This window comes from Salmo salar, chromosome ssa10, assembly GCF_905237065.1.
Source record: "Salmo salar chromosome ssa10, Ssal_v3.1, whole genome shotgun sequence".
In the NCBI taxonomy this organism is placed as follows: domain Eukaryota; kingdom Metazoa; phylum Chordata; class Actinopteri; order Salmoniformes; family Salmonidae; genus Salmo; species Salmo salar.
This window is the reverse complement of record NC_059451.1, coordinates 81,257,607-81,275,716: the sequence shown is the minus strand read 5'-3', so window position 1 is coordinate 81,275,716 and position 18,110 is coordinate 81,257,607. Positions and strand designations below refer to the sequence as shown.

The 18,110-nt window shown below is 47.0% G+C and overlaps 1 protein-coding gene across 2 annotated transcripts in view; it reads right to left on the bottom strand.

Moving 5' to 3' along the window:
- Positions 1–18,110, bottom strand: part of plxnb2b (plexin b2b) — a 181,960-nt gene that overhangs the window by 16,435 nt on the left and 147,415 nt on the right. For both annotated transcript variants that reach the window (XM_014124476.2, XM_014124475.2), the window contains 17 exons: positions 17,759–17,947; positions 17,370–17,495; positions 15,596–15,696; positions 15,060–15,186; positions 13,887–14,043; positions 12,867–12,978; positions 9,740–9,851; positions 9,434–9,535; positions 9,157–9,252; positions 8,686–8,773; positions 7,669–7,847; positions 7,117–7,265; positions 6,736–6,847; positions 6,032–6,168; positions 5,496–5,678; positions 1,471–1,579; positions 245–454 (listed from right to left, as the gene is read on the bottom strand). In XM_014124476.2, coding sequence (XP_013979951.2) covers positions 245–454; positions 1,471–1,579; positions 5,496–5,678; positions 6,032–6,168; positions 6,736–6,847; positions 7,117–7,265; positions 7,669–7,847; positions 8,686–8,773; positions 9,157–9,252; positions 9,434–9,535; positions 9,740–9,851; positions 12,867–12,978; positions 13,887–14,043; positions 15,060–15,186; positions 15,596–15,696; positions 17,370–17,495; positions 17,759–17,947 — 2,289 coding nt within the window. The remainder of the gene's footprint in view (positions 1–244; positions 455–1,470; positions 1,580–5,495; positions 5,679–6,031; positions 6,169–6,735; positions 6,848–7,116; positions 7,266–7,668; positions 7,848–8,685; positions 8,774–9,156; positions 9,253–9,433; positions 9,536–9,739; positions 9,852–12,866; positions 12,979–13,886; positions 14,044–15,059; positions 15,187–15,595; positions 15,697–17,369; positions 17,496–17,758; positions 17,948–18,110) is intronic.

Below are 18,110 nucleotides of genomic sequence, written 5' to 3'. Positions count from 1 at the left end.
AGCTCATAGCAAAGGGTCTGAATACGTATGTAAATAAGGTACCTGTTTTTACTTTGTCATTATGGGGTATTGCGTGTAGATTGATGAGGAAAATTATTAATTTAATCCATTTTAAAATAAGGCTGTAACGTAACAAAATGTGAAAAAAGTCAAGGGGTCTGAATACTTTCTGAATGCGCTGTATACTAGGTCAGCTCACATGGGCCAGAATCAAAACACAGTCTTTTAATTTCATCATACTCACAGTGACGATGATGATGGAGGTCTCGGTGATGATCTTCTTGGTGAGGGAGTCGAAGGCGGGATCGGGGTGGTAGTCGAAGGGCTTGAGCTCCCTCACCCAGTTGTCCAGCTGGATGAAGGTCCTGAACACCTGGGTCTCATAGGACCTGTTGACGGCAGGGGACAGGAACTGGAGAACCGTGTCGTTCTTATTCAGAGCCTCCTGGAGGTACTGGGGGAGGATGACAGGAGCAGGAGAGGAGAAGAGGTGAGAACCACAGAATTAAAAAGATGACATGTGCTTATTTTGTTTAGGGTTAGACTTTAGGGTGAGACCACACTGAATTGCATACTGTTACTGTACATATACAGAGGTGAGAAACAACATAAAGACTATAGTCTTTAACCATCATACTATGCTCATTCCAAGACACATACATTTTAGAACCACTATAGGCCTATATTAAATGTTTAGCTTGAATTTGTATTGATTCTGGATCTGCCAAGGCAGCAGCTACTCTTCCTGGGGTCCAGCAACATTAAGGGTAGTTATATACATTTCAGAACGGCCAGAATATACAGAATATTACCACGGAAAGATTGTGATTTCAACCACACGAGGTCTTTAATAAGTCAACTTTACCAGCCACCAGTTTGTGGGGCCCCAAGTTCCCCTAAGCCCCCAGCCTCAAGTCCCTGCCACCCAGGGAGAGAGTCCCTGCCACCCAGGGAGAGAGAGAGGAGCAGAACAGAGCAGAGCTGCTTAACCACATCATCAGCTGGAACCTTAATTCCTCTATTCAATTTAGCCTCTAAATGAAATGCATAAAATTGCTGCTTATCCCGCCCAAGGCATCAGGGGGCAGGAGTCTGCGTCTGCAAAGCCCCCACAGTAGCTCTGGGTGGACTGTGTGACATTAAGTCAAACTCGCTTGATTATTTCTGGAGGAATCAGAGCTTTTTTGACGCAATCTTCCAGGTTTAAGGAATTATGGTCTATAATGAGGTAGTAATGCAGGCCTATGGCATCTTTCTTCCTGATCACTGAAAGTTAGTTTATGGGGAGTGATTTAACCGTCCATATGTGGTTGCGATAGAGGGGTGGTTTAGGATTTTAGGTTTAGGGCTGAGCTGGAGTGACTGAGGTTTGATTGACAGATAACCTGATACACTGCCAGCTGTGGAGAGATAGAGAAAGAGAGAGGCAGAGAAAGAGAATGAGAGAGAAAGAGCAAGATAAATCCATACCTCAGTAGGACTCATGCCGGACCACTCGTCTGCCGAGGCCCGGACCCTCATAATGGCGTTCTGGATGAGGCCAAACCCGGATCCTGTCACCACGATGGTCCTTCCACCACTGAAACAACATCACCGGAACAAAGGGACGAAAGGAATAGTTTTAACCCACGGAGGGGATCACATTCACCCAATAGAAGAGATATCACACTAAATCCATTTTATCTCATTTCTACCAGCATTCCTCTGTGTAACCAGAGGAAAAAAACTCTAGACCACCGTTACTCTACACACAGAGACGAGTACAAAGCTCTCCCTCGCCCTCCATTTGGCAAATCTGACCATAATTCTATCCTCCTGATTCCTGCTTACAAGAAAAAACTAAAGCAGGAAGTACCAGTGACTCGCAAAATATGGAAGTGGTCAGATGATGCAGATGCTACGCTACAGGACTGTTTTGCTAGCACAGACTGGAATATGTTCCAGGATTCCTCCAATGGCATTGAGGAGTACACCTCAGTCACCAGCTTCATCAATAAGTGAATCGACAATGTCGTTTACACAGTGACCGTACGTATATATCCCAACCAGAAGCCATGGATTATACGCAACATCCACACCGAGCTAAAGGCTATAGCTACCGCTTTCAAGGAGCGGGACACTAAAACGGACGCTTATAAGAAATCCCACTGTGCCCTCTGACAAACCATCAAACAGGCAAAGCGTCAATACAGGACTAAGATTGAATTCTACTACACCGGCTCAGACTCGTCGGATGTTGCAGGGCTTGAAAAATATTACAAAGACTACAAAGGGAAACCCAGCCACGAGCTGCCCAGTGACGCGAGCCTACCAGACGAGCTAAATGCCTTTTATGCTCGCTTCGAGGCAAGCAACACTGAAGCATGCATGAGAGCACCAGCTGTTCTGGACGACTGTGTGATCACGCTCTCCGTAGCCGATGTGAGCAAGACCTTTAAACAGGTCAACATTCAAAAGCCGCGGGGCCAGACAAATTACCAGGACCTGTACTCAAAGCATGCACGGACCAACTGGCAAATGCCTTCATTGACATTTTTAAACTCTCCCTGACCGAGTCTGTAATACCTACATGTTTCAAACACACCATCATAGTCCCTGTGCCCAAGAAAGCGAAGGAAACCTGCCTAAACATCAACACCATCATGCCGGAAACCTAGACCCACTCCAATTTGCATACCGCTCCAACAGATCCACAGATGACGCAATCTCAATCGCACTCCACACTGCCCTTTCCCACCTGGACAAAAGGAACACCTATGTGAGAATGCTGTTCATTGACTACAGTTCAACGTTCAACACCATAGTGCCCACAAAGCTCATCACTAAGCTAAGGACCCCGGGACTAAACATCTCCCTCTGCAACTGGATCCTGGACTTCCTGACGGGCCGACCCCAGGTGGTAAGGGTAGGCAACACACATCTGCCACGCTGATCCTCAACACCGGAGCCCCTCAGGTGTGCATGCTTAGTCCCCTCCTGTACTCCCTGTTCACCCACGACTGTGTGGCCAAACACGACTCCAACACCATCATTAAGTTTGCTGACGACACAACAGTGATAGGCCTGATCACCGACAACGATGAGACAGCCAATAGGGAGGAGGTCGAAAACTGGCAGTTTGGTGCCAGGACAACAACCTCTCCCTCAATGTGAGAAAGACAAAAGAGATGGTCGTTGACTATAGGAAAAGGAGGACCGAACAGACCCCCATTAAAACCTGTTGGGGATAGGGGGCAGTATTTTCACAGCCGGATAAAAAACATACCCGATTTAATCTGGTTACTACTCCTGCCCAGTAACTAGAATATGCATATAATTGTTTGATTTGGATAGCAAACACCCTAAAGTTTCTAAAACTGTTTGAATGGTGTCTGTGAGTATAACAGAACTCATATGGCAGGCCAAAACCTGAGAAGATTCCAAACAGAGGGTGCCCTCTCTGACCATTTCTTGGCCTTCTACACCATCTCTATCCAAAACAAAGGATCTCTGCTGTAACGTGACACTTCCTGAGGCTCCCATAGGCTCTCAGAAGGCGCCAGAACGTTGAATGATGACTCTGGTGTCCCAGGCTGAAAAACAGTAGCGCATTTGGTAAGTGGTCGATCTGAGAACAATGAGACGGGGGTGCGCGTGCACGAGACGACTCCATGTTTACATTTTCAGTCTTTGAACGAAAACAGGGTTTCCCGGTCGGAATATTATCGCTATTTTACGAGAAAAAAAGCATAAAAATTGATTTTAAACAGCGTTTGACATGCTTCAAAGTACGGTAATGGAATATTTTGCATTTTTTTGTCACGAAACGCGCCGGGCGCGTCACCCTTCGTTACCCTTCGGATAGTGTCTTGAACGCACGAACAAAACGCCGCTATTTGGATATAACTATGGATTATTTGGAACCAAACCAACATTTGTTATTGAAGTAGAAGTCCTGGGAGTGCATTCTGACGAAGAACAGCAAAGGTAATCCAATTTTTCTTATAGTAAATCTGAGTTTGGTGAGTACCAAACTTGGTGGGTGTCAAAATAGCTAGCCTGTGATGACCGGGCTATCTACTCAGAATATTGCAAAATGTGCTTTCACCGAAAAGCTATTTTAAAATCGGACACCGCGATTGCATAAAGGAGTTCTGTATCTATAATTCTTAAAATAATTGTTATGTTTTTTGTGAACGTTTATCATGAGTAATTTAGTAGATTCACCGGAAGTGTTCGGTGGGAATGCTAGTCACATGCTAGTCACATGGTAATGTAAAAAGCTGGTTTTTGATATAAATATGAACTTGATTGAACAAAACATGCATGTATTGTATAACATAATGTCCTAGGAGTGTAATCTGATGAAGATCATCAAAGGTTAGTGCTGCATTTAGCTGTGGTTTTGGTTTTTGTGACATTATATGCTAGCTTGAAAAATGGGTGTCTGATTATTTCTGGCTGGGTACTCTGCTGACATAATGTAATGTTTTGCTTTCGTTGTAAAGCCTTTTTGAAATCGGACAGTGTGGTTAGATTAACGAGAGTCTTGTCTTTAAAATGGTGTAAAATAGTCATATGTTTGAGAAATTGAAGTAATAGCATTTCTAAGGTATTTGAATATCGCGCCACGGGATTCCACTGGCTGTTGACTAGGGTGGGACGCAAACGTCCCACCTAGCCCAGAGAGGTTAACATCGACGGGGCTGAAGTGGAGCGGGTTGAGAGTTTTAAGTTTCTTGGTGTCCACATCCCCAACGAACTATCATGGACCAAACATACCAAGCCAGCTGTGAAGAGGGCATGACAACACCTTTTCCCCCTCAAGGAGACTAAAAAGATTTGGCATGGGCCCCCAGATCCTCAGAAAGTTCTACAGCTGCACCATCGAGAGCATCCTGACTGGTTGCATCACCGCCTGGTATGGCAACTGCTCGGCATCTGACCTCAAGGCGCTACAGAGGGTACTACAGAGGGTACTGCTACTCGCTGATATCATCTATACATAGTCACTTTACAAATTACCTCAACTAATCTGTACCCCCTGTATACAGCCTCATTATTGTTATTGTTATGTCATTTTCTTGTGTTACTTGTTATTATAAAAAAACAAATGACTTCACTTTATTTAGTCAATATTTTCTTAACTCTATTTCTTGAACTGCATTGTTGGTTAAGGGCTTGTAAGTAAGAATTTCACGGTAAGGTCTACACATTTAACCGTCCCTATGTGGTTGCGATAGTGGTGGGATGACCATCGACGGATGGCACAAATGAAGATTTGACATCGATTTGATTTGACATTGATGCTACAAACTGTAGTCAGGAGAGGGAGCCAGGTGTGTTGGAAATTGAATGCCATTAAACTACATTAGGGGAGCTTTCATTGTCTTACGACAGGTGGCATCATTCTAACGCATCACGTCTCAGTGCAGATGGAGTTGTCTTGCTAGTTGATGTGAGACAAAGTAGAAGCCTCTATAATAGCTTCTTGTCTCTAGAGGTGTGATACTCACCACACAAAGCTTCCCTTGGGGTGGTGGTCCAGGATGGTGGGGTTCTCCAAGAACTGGAAGGCTGTGGGGACGGCCGTGGTGCTATTCTTCCCGTACTTTACCGTGACCATGAGCAGGTCAGAGGGGACCTTGTCTGCCCGGTACTCTCCCATCCTGCAGGTGATGTTCGCACCAAATGTCTCCCTGCAGACAAGGACACAGCCAGGGACATAGTCAACCAGGGACACGGACCATTCAGAACTAGGGGTCAACAGGGGTCACGGTGCACAGGAGACTAACATGGCAGAATCATGACAGCTAGGTAATTACTGGGCTTTCTTGTTAAAGAAAATCATGGCCACATTTTAAATGAATGTCTTTTTCAATACATCAACCCTGCTTGCTAGATCTTACACTTAAGCTTATAGCACGTGTTATGTTGCACGTTGTCATGCCAAAGAGTTGGCTGAAGTCAAATAATATACAAATGACCAGTGACCAGACCACCGCAACCTTGCCTAATACTAGTTCCTTTCCCAGGATGCAGCAGTACTTACACAATGCACACCACCCCGCCGACGGTGACGGTGATGTCCTCCCTGGTGGCTGTGTCCAGGTTGGAGCCAGATATGGTGACGACCATGCCCCCGGCCTTGGAGCCCTTGTCGGGGTGAACCGAGCTGGCTATGGGGTCCTGGAGGATCATGTAAGAAAACACGCTCTGTCATCCTATTCATGTCTCATTTCTTCCCCCACAAGGCTTTCAAAATGCACACACACACACCCGCCCACCCAACCCCACACGTATTTCCTTCAATTTGCTGAGTAAACAGTTAGGCGGAGCGGTCCCCTGTGGGGAAGCTTTAGCCGTGTGAGATATAAAGAAAGACAGTCCAATTGCTCCAGCATACCCTGTTCAGGCACCAGAGGAAATGCAAGTGGCGGATCACACATTCTAATACAATACACAAAACTATAATATATAAAACTCAATTTCATCTTATCGTTCTGGGCATTACCTGCCAGTGTAATGTGGCAGTACCAGAGTATTTTATTCAACAGAACATTATTACACTTAAATGTCATGCCCTTCATGCGTACTGATAAGGGGCTCTTTAATACAGTGTCTGCATAGCTGGGAAATTGAAAATAAAACAATGGTGATAACATAACCAAATCAGGTAAACAATTCATGAGTCCGCCCTCCCATCCAGAAGTGTAGGAGTGTGATTGAAGTGAAGACATGCGGTAGGTTAGCTACCCGGTATGTGAAGAAAACCGAAGACGTTCCTCTCTTCCCCCCCTCCAGCTCCACCTCCACCGGCCCCCAGTTGGTGCTCAGCGGGTCCAAGGGGCCGATCTCACACACCACACTAGAAACCAGGGAGGAAGGAAGACATTTGAGGGCTCGTGTACATTGGGGTAGGCCACCGCAATTTAGAGGGAGTCCGCCTCCGTTTAGGGTTGTTACAGGACAGCAACTACACAGAACACGACAGAATACACAACACGCCACGGTACAACCCCTTCTGTCGCCCGTCTGCACCCAGTCAGAGAAAGGGTGACTGCAGGTGTGTCCCATGGGACGCTGGTCTAAAGCAGTGCACTATGAAGGGAATAGGGGGGCCATTTGGTTTGTTACCTGGTGGAGACAGCGTATCTGTCCTCCTGGTGTATGCAGGGGACCCCCACCACACTGACGGCCTTGATGTCCTCCTTGTGGATGCCCAGGTTGGAGCCCTTGATGGTGACAGAGATGCCCCCCTTCACGGGACCGTAGCGAGGGATGATCTGAGATTGGGGAACAGGGATTGGGGAACAGATTTAAGATGACAGGCTTTTAGGTTACTATACAGTACCCCACCGCTTTTTTTGGATGAAAGTGTACACAGTAGTTTACAGAGTAGCACCATGAAATAAGACACAAACTCGTGCAGAATGTGACCCCACAGTCTGTGAAAGACTGTGTTCAGGACTGTAACCCAGCCTTTAGAATTGACAATTGATCAGTGTGGGCATTGGACAGACCTGATTGTCAGTAGCTACTGGGGGGTGAAATAAGACCAATCATCGAAGTGAACATCAAAATGTCTAGTCAGTCAGTGATAATCAATCGTCGATTTTGTTGCAGGTTCAAAGATAGGTTGTTAGTATAGAGTGAGGAGATGACTGCTGTACCGCTGGTGCTACTCACGTCAGTGATCTGTGGGTCAGGGCACTCTGTGTCCTGCGGGTCCTCTGTGGCCTGGTCAATACACAGCTTCTCATAGACGCAGGACTTTCTCTTGGCGCACCACACACAATTGTACTTAGGAGCAGCATTCTTACACAGGCTGCAATCCTCCCGGCCCAGCGAGCAGTTATATAGGGTCACTGTGAAGGAAGAGGAGAGGGGTGCCGTAGAATACTAGGACTATTCTGTCATTTCATTTACATGACACTGGGCCATCAGTAATTCAATGATGGTTTTGGACTAATTCATGTAGATGATGGCAAAGAGTATGTCGGGAAATGTATTAATGTATCACTTTGCCAAATAAGGCTTCCCCAATTGTCATGTTATGTCCACATAGTCCTTTGGGATGTTGTAAACAGCAGTGGTGTAAAGTACTTAAGTAAAAATACTTTAAAGTACTACTTAAGTCGTTTTTTGGGGGGTATCTGTACTTTACTTTACTATTTATATTTTTGATAGCTTCTACTTTTACTTCACTACATACTGAAAGAAAAGAATGTACTTTTTACTCCACACATTTTCCCTGACACCCAAAAGTACTAGTTACATATTGAATGCTTAGCAGGACAGGAAAATGGTACAATTCACACACTTATCAAGAGAACATCCCTGGTCATCTCTACTGCCTCTGATCTGGCGGACTCACTAAACACACATGCTTCATTTGTAAATGATGTCTGATTGTTGGAGTGTGCCCCTGGCTATCTGTAAATAAATCAAAACAAGAAAATTGTGCTGTCTGGTTTGCTTAATATAATGAATGTGAAATGATTTATACTTTTACTTTTGATACTTAAGTATATTTAAAGCCAAATACTTTTCGACTTTTACTCAAGTGGTATTTTACTGGGTGACTTTCACTTTTACTTGAGTCATTTTCTATTAAGGTATCTTTACTTTTACGATGACAATTGGGTACTTTTTCCACCACTGGTCAACAGGGTGGAATATTGCATATTTGCATGTCCCACTTACCATTCAGCGTGCTGTCTATCTTCTTGCCCGTCTCTTTGTCCTTCACGTAGAACAGAACGTTGGTTTCCTGTGACTTATCGAAGGAAAACTAGAGACGGGAACACAGCGAATTATTAATCCAGTGATTAATGACACTTCACATTTCCAACGAATATGCCAGAGAAAAGTTCTCTTCATAACTTATACACTTTGGCAACCATTCAGAAACAGCAGAAGATGTCTGAAAATAAGTATCTGTACTGATTCAAAGATGTTTTCCAATCACAGAAAACGCACAGTTGGAGGATATAAACAAAAAGAACAGTGGGGTTGTCCATGAGGGGGTGCTATAATATCAAACTGACTAGTAAAGTGACCATACAACACAACATCCTGACCAAGCAACACCTTATGAACCCTTCACCCCTTTAAGACAGAGTGAAGCGAAAGCTACTATAGACAGGTCTGGGTCAATAAGCAGTACTGACGTACATTAAAACCGCTGAAACTGTAGAAGGGCCCGTCTTCAAACCTGACGTCCTCCTTCAAGTTCCTCATCAGCTCTGTGCCGATGGTGAAGGTCCGGTCCTGCAGAGGAGGAGAGGAGGGTTAGTTTTATACACGCTCAGGAACAAAAGGGTCCAATTCAACGTTACCATAGTCGGATTCATCACTAACTAGTGCCTACTGTTCTTTTAACTTTCAGAGATTCTAGAAATGTCTAAATGTAAACATATATAACAGCTATAACAAATATTTAAACATTTACCTGGTACACATCCAGATTGATGCCCTCGAAGCTGATGGTGGTCTTGAATCCAACAGGAATGAGTACAGGGTCAGGGTTCTCAAACTGGGGACACCTCGCTCCCTAAACAGAGACGCAAAGGAAATGACCATTTCAGAAATGAACATTTCAGAGCAATTGCATTGTTTGTACTTCAGCAGACAAGCTCTCATCCAGACTGATCATTTGTCAGTTCTCTTAAGTATCTGTTGACTTGCAAATTGACATTCCATGCAAAAGCGTTCGACTCTAACGAATGTATATTAACCCGTTTATTGGAGCGCCTACCTGTCTGTGTTTGATGATTTGAGGGCCCAGCACAGTGCCATCCACGTCCTGGCAGGTGTGTTCCTGGGTGTTCCACTGGCAGCCCCATGGACTGGCCACACACGACATACACCTAGGACACACACCCACAGCAGGGAGGCACACTCATTTTATTTAAAAACAAATGTCAGCCTGTGACAGTATTCCTGTAACTGTACCCGTATTCCTGTAACTGTACCCGTATTCCTGTAACTGTACCCGTATTCCTGTAACTGTACCCGTATTCCTGTAACTGTACCTGTATTCCTGTAACTGTACCCGTATTCCTGTAACTGTACCCGTATTCCTGTAACTGTACCCGTATTCCTGTAACTGTACCCGTATTCCTGTAACTGTACCCGTATTCCTGTAACTGTACCCGTATTCCTGTAACTGTACCCGTATTCCTGTAACTGTACCCGTATTCCTGTAACTGTACCCGTATTCCTGTAACTGTACCCGTATTCCTGTAACTGTACCCGTATTCCTGTAACTGTACCCGTATTCCTGTAACTGTACCCGTATTCCTGTAACTGTACCCGTATTCCTGTAACTGTACCCGTATTCCTGTAACTGTACCTGTATTCCTGTAACTGTACCCGTATTCCTGTAACTGTACCCGTATTCCTGTAACTGTACCCGTATTCCTGTAACTGTACCTGTATTCCTGTAACTGTACCTGTATTCCTGTAACTGTACCCGTATTCCTGTAACTGTACCTGTATTCCTGTAACTGTACCCGTATTCCCGTAACTGTACCCGTATTCCTGTAACTGTACCCGTATTCCTGTAACTGTACCCGTATTCCTGTAACTGTGCCCATGTTGTTGATGGTAAATATATCTCTTCACCTTCCAATAAACAAAGCTCATTTATCACATGCTTCCTCCGGATGAAAAAACAACACAGGAAGCAGCGACAGAAGAAAACACATATGTTGGAGATGGACTTGTATTTCTTGATTAACGAAAAGGAAACTGAAGTCATTTCCTCCAGGTTGGTAATAAAAAAAGGGTCAAAAGGATGGCGATGCATTCAATCCCAGTATCACGAATCACAGTTTACTCACAGGAACGGAACCCTTCTCTTGTTCATATGCTGCTGTTCATTTCCATCACAGTTGTCAGCACAATGAGCCCAGAGAGTGAGGTAGAGAGAGTGAGGTAGAGAGTGGAGTAGAGAGAGTGGCGTAGAGAGAGTGAGGTAGAGAGAGTGAGGTAGAGAGAGTGCGGTAGAGAGAGTGGGGTAGAGAGAATGGAGAAGAGAGAGTGGGGTAGAGAGAGTGGGGAAGAGAGAGTGGAGTAGAGAGAGTGGGGTAGAGACAATGGAGTAGAGAGAGTGGGGTAGAGAGAGTGGAGTAGAGAGAGTGGGGAAGAGAGAGTGGAGTAGAGAGAGTGGGGTACAGAGAGTGGGGTAGAGAGAGTGGGGTAGTAAGAGTAAGGTAGAGAGAGAGGGGTAGAGAGAGTGGGGTAGAGAGAGTGAGGAAGAGAGAGTGGGGTAGAGAGACTGCAGTACAGAGAGTGGGGTAGAGAGAGTGAGGAAGAGAGAGTGGGGTAGAGAGAGTGGGGTAGAGAGAGTGGGGTAGAGAGAGTGGGGTAGAGAGAGTGAGGTAGAGAGAGTGAGGTGGAGAGAGTGGAGTAGAGAGTGGAGTAGAGAAAGTGGGGTAGAGAGAATGGAGTAGAGAGAGTGGAGTAGAGTAGAGAGAATGGGGTAGACAGAGTGGAGTAGAGAGAATGGGGTAGAGAGAGTGGGGTAGAGAGAGTGGGGTACAGAGAGTGATGTAGAGAGAGTGGAGTAGAGAGAGTGGGGTAGAGAGAATGGAGTAGAGAGAGTGGAGTAGAGTAGAGAGAATGGGGTAGAGAGAGTGGGGTAGAGAGAATGGGGTAGAGAGAGTGAGGTGGAGAGAGTGGAGTAGAGAGTGGAGTAGAGAGAGTGGAGTAGAGAGAGTGGGGTAGAGAGAGTGGGGTAGAGAGAGTGATGTACAGAGAGTGGGGTAGAGAGAGTGAGGTGGAGAGAGTGGAGTAGAGAGTGGAGTAGAGAGAGTGGGCTAGAGAGAGTGGGGTAGAGAGAGTGGGGTAGAGAGAGTGGGGTACAGAGAGTGATGTAGAGAGAGTGGAGTAGAGAGAGTGGGGTAGAGAGAATGGAGTAGAGAGAGTGGAGTAGAGTAGAGAGAATGGGGTAGAGAGAGTGGGGTAGAGAGAATGGGGTAGAGAGAGTGAGGTGGAGAGAGTGGAGTAGAGAGTGGAGTAGAGAGAGTGGAGTAGAGAGAGTGGGGTAGAGAGAGTGGGGTAGAGAGAGTGATGTAGAGAGAGTGGGGTAGAGAGAGTGAGTGGGGTAGAGAGAGTGCAGTACAGAGAGTGGGGTAGAGAGAGTGCGGTACAGAGAGTGGGGTAGAGAGAGTGAGATAGAGAGAGTGAGGTAGAGAGAGTGCAGTACAGATAGTGGGGTAGAGAGAGTGGGGTACAGAGAGTGGGGTAGAGAGAGTGGGGTAGAGAGAGTGAGGTGGAGAGAGTGAGGTGGAGAGAGTGGAGTAGAGAGAGTGGGGTAGAGAGAGTGGGGTAGAGAGAGTGAGGTAGAGAGAGTGAGGTAGAGAGAGTGGGGTAGAGAGAGTGGTGTACAGAGAGTGGGGTAGAGAGAGTGCGGTAGAGAGAGTGGGGTAGAGAGAGTGGGGTAGAGAGAGTGGGGTAGAGAATGTGAGGTAGAGAGAGTGCAGTACAGAGATTGGGGTAGAGAGAGTGGGGTAGAGAGAGTGAGGTAGAGAGAGTGAGGTAGAGAAAGTGGGGTAGAGAGAGTGGGGTAGAGAGAGTGGGGTAGAGAGAGTGAGGTAGAGAGAGTGAGGTAGAGAGTGTGGGGTAGAGAGAGTGGGGTAGAGAGAGTGGGGTAGAGAGAGTGGGGTAGAGAGAGTGGGGTAGAGAGAGTGCAGTACAGAGAGTGGGGTACAGAGAGTGGGGTAGAGAGAGTGAGGTAGAGAGAGTGAGGTAGAGAGAGTGAGGTAGAGAAAGTGGGGTAGAGAGAGTGGGGTAGAGAGAGTGAGGTAGAGAGAGTGGGGTAGAGAGAGTGGGGTAGAGAGAGTGGATTAGAGAGGGTGGAGTACAGAGAGTTAACTCACGGTGTGTTTTCTGCTTTCCTCACAGTGGCTGAACAGTTGTAGAACTTGAACTCCCTGGTGGCCAGCTCCACAGACTCATTCACAAAGATCTTAATGGGCACCGACACAAAATCTACGGGAACAGAGAGGAACAGAGAGGAGCAGAGAGGAACAGAGCGGAGCAGAGAGGAACAGAGAGTAACAGAGAGGAGCAGAGAGGAACAGAGAGGAGCAGAGAGGAACAGAGAGGAACAGAGCGGAGCAGAGAGGAACAGAGCGGAGCAGAGAGGAACAGAGAGTAACAGAGAGGAGCAGAGAGGAACGGAGAGGAGCGGAGAGGAGCGGAGAGGAACGGAGAGGAGCGGAGAGGAATGGAGAGGAACGGAGAGGAACAGAGATGAGCAGAGAGGAGCAGAGAGGATCAGAGAGGAGCAGAGAGAAACAGAGAGGAGCAGAGAGGAGCAGAGAGGAACAGAGAGGAGCAGAGAGGAAGAGAGAAGAGCAGAGAGGAACAGAGAGGAGCAGAGAGGAAGAGAGATGAGCAGAGAGGAACAGAGAGGAAGAGAGAGGAGCAGAGAGGAACAGAGAGGAACAGAGAGGAGCAGAGAGGAACAGAGAGGAGCAGAGAGGAACAGAGAGGAGCAGAGAGGAACAGAGAGCAGCAGAGAGGAGCAGGGTGAATGAATGTCCTTGTGATTGGTGAAGATACAGGTTGCTATGAAATCCACATAACATACAGAGCTCAGTGAGATATATATAGGGCCAGGACTGTTTCCTGACTACATGACCTGACAAGGAAATACTCTGGTCCATAGGTAGTTACAGCCAACACTCTTAGAAAAAAGGGTTCTTCTGTGTAAAGGGTTCTTGATGGAACCCAAAAAGGGTTCTACCTGGAACCAAAAATGATTATTTAAAGGGTTCTCCTATGGGGACAGACGAAGAACCCTTTTAGGTTCTAGATAGCACCTTTTTTTCCTAAGAGTGTATACCCAGGGCCCTGACCCGTACTACAGTGAGTGTGGAGGCTGAGGGCCCTACCCTGGTGTTCAGGTGTGGATGGTAAAGAGACAGGGTTGGGCAGGGCACAGGTGACCTGGCCAGAGGACATGGTGGCATCACTCATATAGGAGGGGAACACACAGTGCAGGCGGTCTGCCTGCCCGACGGAGGGGAGGGAGGGCACGTTGATCTCCACCTGAGAGAGAGAAAGACAGAGTAGATAAGGGAGAGAGAGAGAGACACAGGAGAGAGAGAAACAAAGAAATAAAGAGGGAGAGAGAGAAATAGAGAAAGGAAGAGGAACAGAGAACAAGAGAGAGAGGAGAGAATGAGAGAGAAAGAGAGAAAGAAACAGAGAGAGAGAAGGGGAGAGAGAGAGAGAGGGTAGAGAGAGGGTAGAGAGAGAGAGAAGGAGAGAAAGAGAGAGAAAGAGAGAAAGAAAGAGAGAGAGAGAAGGGGAGAGAGAGAGAGAGGGTAGAGAGAGAGAGGGTAGAGAGAGGGTAGAGAGAGGGTAGAGAGAGAGAGATAGAGAGGGTAGAGAGAGGGTAGAGAGAGAGGGTAGAGAGAGAGTAGAGAGAGAGGGTAGAGAGAGGGTAGAGAGGGTAGAGTGAGAGAGAGAGGGTAGAGAGAGAGAGGGGTAGAGAGAGAGAGAGAGGGTAGAGAGAGGGTAGAGAGAGGGTAGAGAGAGAGAGAGGGTAGAGAGAGAGAGAGAGGGTAGAGAGAGGGTAGAGAGAGAGAGAGAGAGGGTAGAGAGAGGGAGAGAGAGAGAGAGAGAGAGTAGAGAGAGAGAGAGGGTAGAGAGAGGGTAGAGAGAGAGGGTAGAGAGAGAGAGAGAGAGACAGAGAGAGAGAGAGAGAGAGAGAGAGAGAGAGAGAGAGAGAGGGAGAGAGGGTAGAGAGAGGGTAGAGAGAGGGTAGAGAGAGAGAGAGAGAGGGTAGAGAGAGGGTAGAGAGAGAGAGAGAGAGAGAGAGAGAGAGAGAGAGAGAGAGAGAGAGAGAGAGAGAGAGAGGGAGAGAGGGTAGAGAGCAGTCAGAGGAGGTGCTTTGAGCTCAAGCACCTTTCTCCGTTTTAATAAACAACTTTCAGTTTTCAGAGCCGGATCAATAGAGTGCAGATCGTTTCAGAGTAGAGGGTCACTGATTCAAAATGGAAACATTTCTTATTACTTATCTAGGCAAGCCTGCCAGAGCAAGGCCCAGCACAGTACACTACCTGCTGGGTCTTTCTGCAGCTGAGGTTGGGTGGGTGGAAGGACACGATCTTCACACACTGCTGCTTGGGGCTCCACAACCAGCCGTTCTTCTCCTCCGCCCGCCGGCAGGAAGACCTCCTGGTACACCTGGAAAACACCAACACCCATCAGCCACTGCTCTCCGTCCAGCTTGTCCGCTGGTCACACGTGACTTCCTGTCTCACAGCGACCTCTGACCCTGAACAGCAGCCATTTCCTGTCATTACCTGACCTCTCGTCTGAGTGTTATCAGTTACCATACCGATGTACAGAGTCACTTATTCAGTGTATGACCCTAACGAAAAGACTAACTGCTCTCGGTGCCACATAAATAGGGGGGGGGGGGCAAAGTTCTGGGACTGTCAACCATAAAACACTAGAGCAACTCCACAGATGGGAGGCTGGCCCTATCTAGGGCTGTTAGAGGGACATGGGAGAGAGAGATACGCTTACCTGGTTCTCTGCATTAAATGATTAGGATCATACAGAGAGTGCAGCTTTCCTGCGTTTTCCTTACCTGCCCTCCAGAACACACCAGCCACAGTAGGGGTCTCGTGTGGACACACAGGACTGGCAGTCTGTTTTCACATGGCACGCCTGCACTGGCACCTTGGTGATCTACAGCAGCAATACACAGTCCACAACACCAACAGAATTACAGTGGGACCTCTGAGACGCAAACATGTCAGGGCTGGAGGTCTATCGGAACACTGAAATGTATGTGATGTTGAAATTCACTTTAAAACTGGCACCTTGGTGATCTATAGCATCACACTGTCAACAGTACAAACACTAACAGCATGAATTCCTCTAACTGGGATAAACACACAGGGTATGTCCCTTTCTCTCTACAGCAATAACAACAACACTGACAAACAGTGGGAACTGTCTGGAGGACTGTACAGAACTTCCTGGATGTCTGTAGTGAACTGTCTGGAGGACTGTACAGAACTTCCTGGAGGTCTGTAGTGAACTGTCTGGAGGACTGTACAGAACTTCCTGGAGGTCTGTAGTGAACTGTCTGGAGGACTGTACAGAACTTCCTGGAGGTCTGTAGTGAACTGTCTGGAGGACTGTACAGAACTTCCTGGAGGTCTGTAGTGAACTGTCTGGAGGACTGTACAGAACTTCCTGGAGGTCTGTAGTGAACTGTCTGGAGGACTGTACAGAACTTCCTGGAGGTCTGTAGTGAACTGTCTGGAGGACTGTACAGAAATTCCTGGAGGTCTGTAGTGAACTATCTGGAGGACTGTACAGAACTTCCTGGATGTCTGTAGAGATCTATCTGGAGGACTGTACAGAACTTCCTGGAGGTCTGTAGTGAACTATCTGGAGGACTGTACAGAACTTCCTGGAGGTCTGTAGTGAACTGTCTGGAGGACTGTACAGAACTTCCTGAAGGTCTGTAGTGAACTGTCTGGAGGACTGTACAGAACTTCCTGGAGGTCTGTAGTGAACTGTCTGGAGGACTGTACAGAACTTCCTGGAGGTCTGTAGTGAACTATCTGGAGGACTGTACAGAACTTCCTGGAGGTCTGTAGTGAACTGTCTGGAGGACTGTACAGAACTTCCTGGAGGTCTGTAGTGAACTGTCTGGAGGACTGTACAGAACTTCCTGGAGGTCTGTAGTGAACTATCTGGAGGACTGTACAGAACTTCCTGGATGTCTGTAGAGATCTATCTGGAGGACTGTACAGAACTTCCTGGAGGTCTGTAGTGAACTGTCTGGAGGACTGTACAGAACGGTAATGGAGGACTGTACAGAACGGTAATGGAGGACTGTACAGAACGGTAATGGAGGACTGTACAGAACGGTAATGGGGGACTGTACAGAATGGTAATAGAGGACTGTACATAATGGTAACGGAGGACTGTACATAATGGTAACGGAGGACTGTACAGAACGGTAATAGAGGACTGTACATAATGGTAACGGAGGACTGTACATAATGGTAACAGAGGACTGTACAGAACGGTAATAGAGGACTGTACAGAATGGTAATAGAGGACTGTACAGAACGGTAATAGAGGACTATACAGAATGGTAATAGAGGACTGTACATAATGGTAATAGAGGTCTGTACAGAATGGTAATAGAGGACTGTACAGAACGGTAATGGAGGACTGTTCAGAACGGTAATGGAGGACTGTACAGAACGGTAATGGAGGACTGTACAGAACAATAATGGAGGACTGTTCAGAACGGTAATGGAGGACTGTACAGAACGGTAATGGAGGACTGTTCAGAACGGTAATGGAGGACTGTTCAGAACGGTAATGGAGGACTGTACCTTTTTCTCGGTGGTGATATACAGGTGGCTGTGGCCGGCGTCGAAGAAGAGGTTTTTGTTGACTCGTTCCCCTGTGGTGTCCCCTGGTCCTCTGCTGTACACCTCTGGGTTGGTGGTCAGATGCACCTGCCAGACAGAAACAGACAAACAACTCTCAACAATGAACCCAAACTAGGCTCCTTCTGAACACACGCTGGGCTCATTCAATGGGCACAGCACAAACAACAAAATAATCTGTCCACCAGCAACTCTCTCTATCATAGCATCTGCCCCTGGCCCCTTTACCTTGTACAGCTCCTCTACATCTCCCCCAGCACCACATCGTGTACACCTCCCCGAACCCCCTTCTTCCACACCACACGTCCTGTTCTGTAGCGTCCTCTCCTTACCTTGTACACCTCTCCCAGGCTGTTCCCCAGGAAGGCGATAGTGTGGTCGTTCTCCACGGCGACGGCCACAGCGGTCAGTATGCCCGTCCTGGTGATGACCACCTCCGCCTGCAGGGCAAACTCTGGCTTACTGGCCAGCGGAGCTGGAAGAAAGTCCGCCCCACACTTAAAGTTGTTCAGCGTGTCTTTCTGCAGAGGGAAAGAGAAGAGATAGGAGATATACTAGTTCCCTTAGCGGGGAAATCTGCGGTTACCACATCCTTTTTTTTGGACGTATAAATTATAAATGAATGATATATCCATTGATTCTTGAAGAATATAACTTAGAAATGCCTCATGAGCTTAGTTCAAC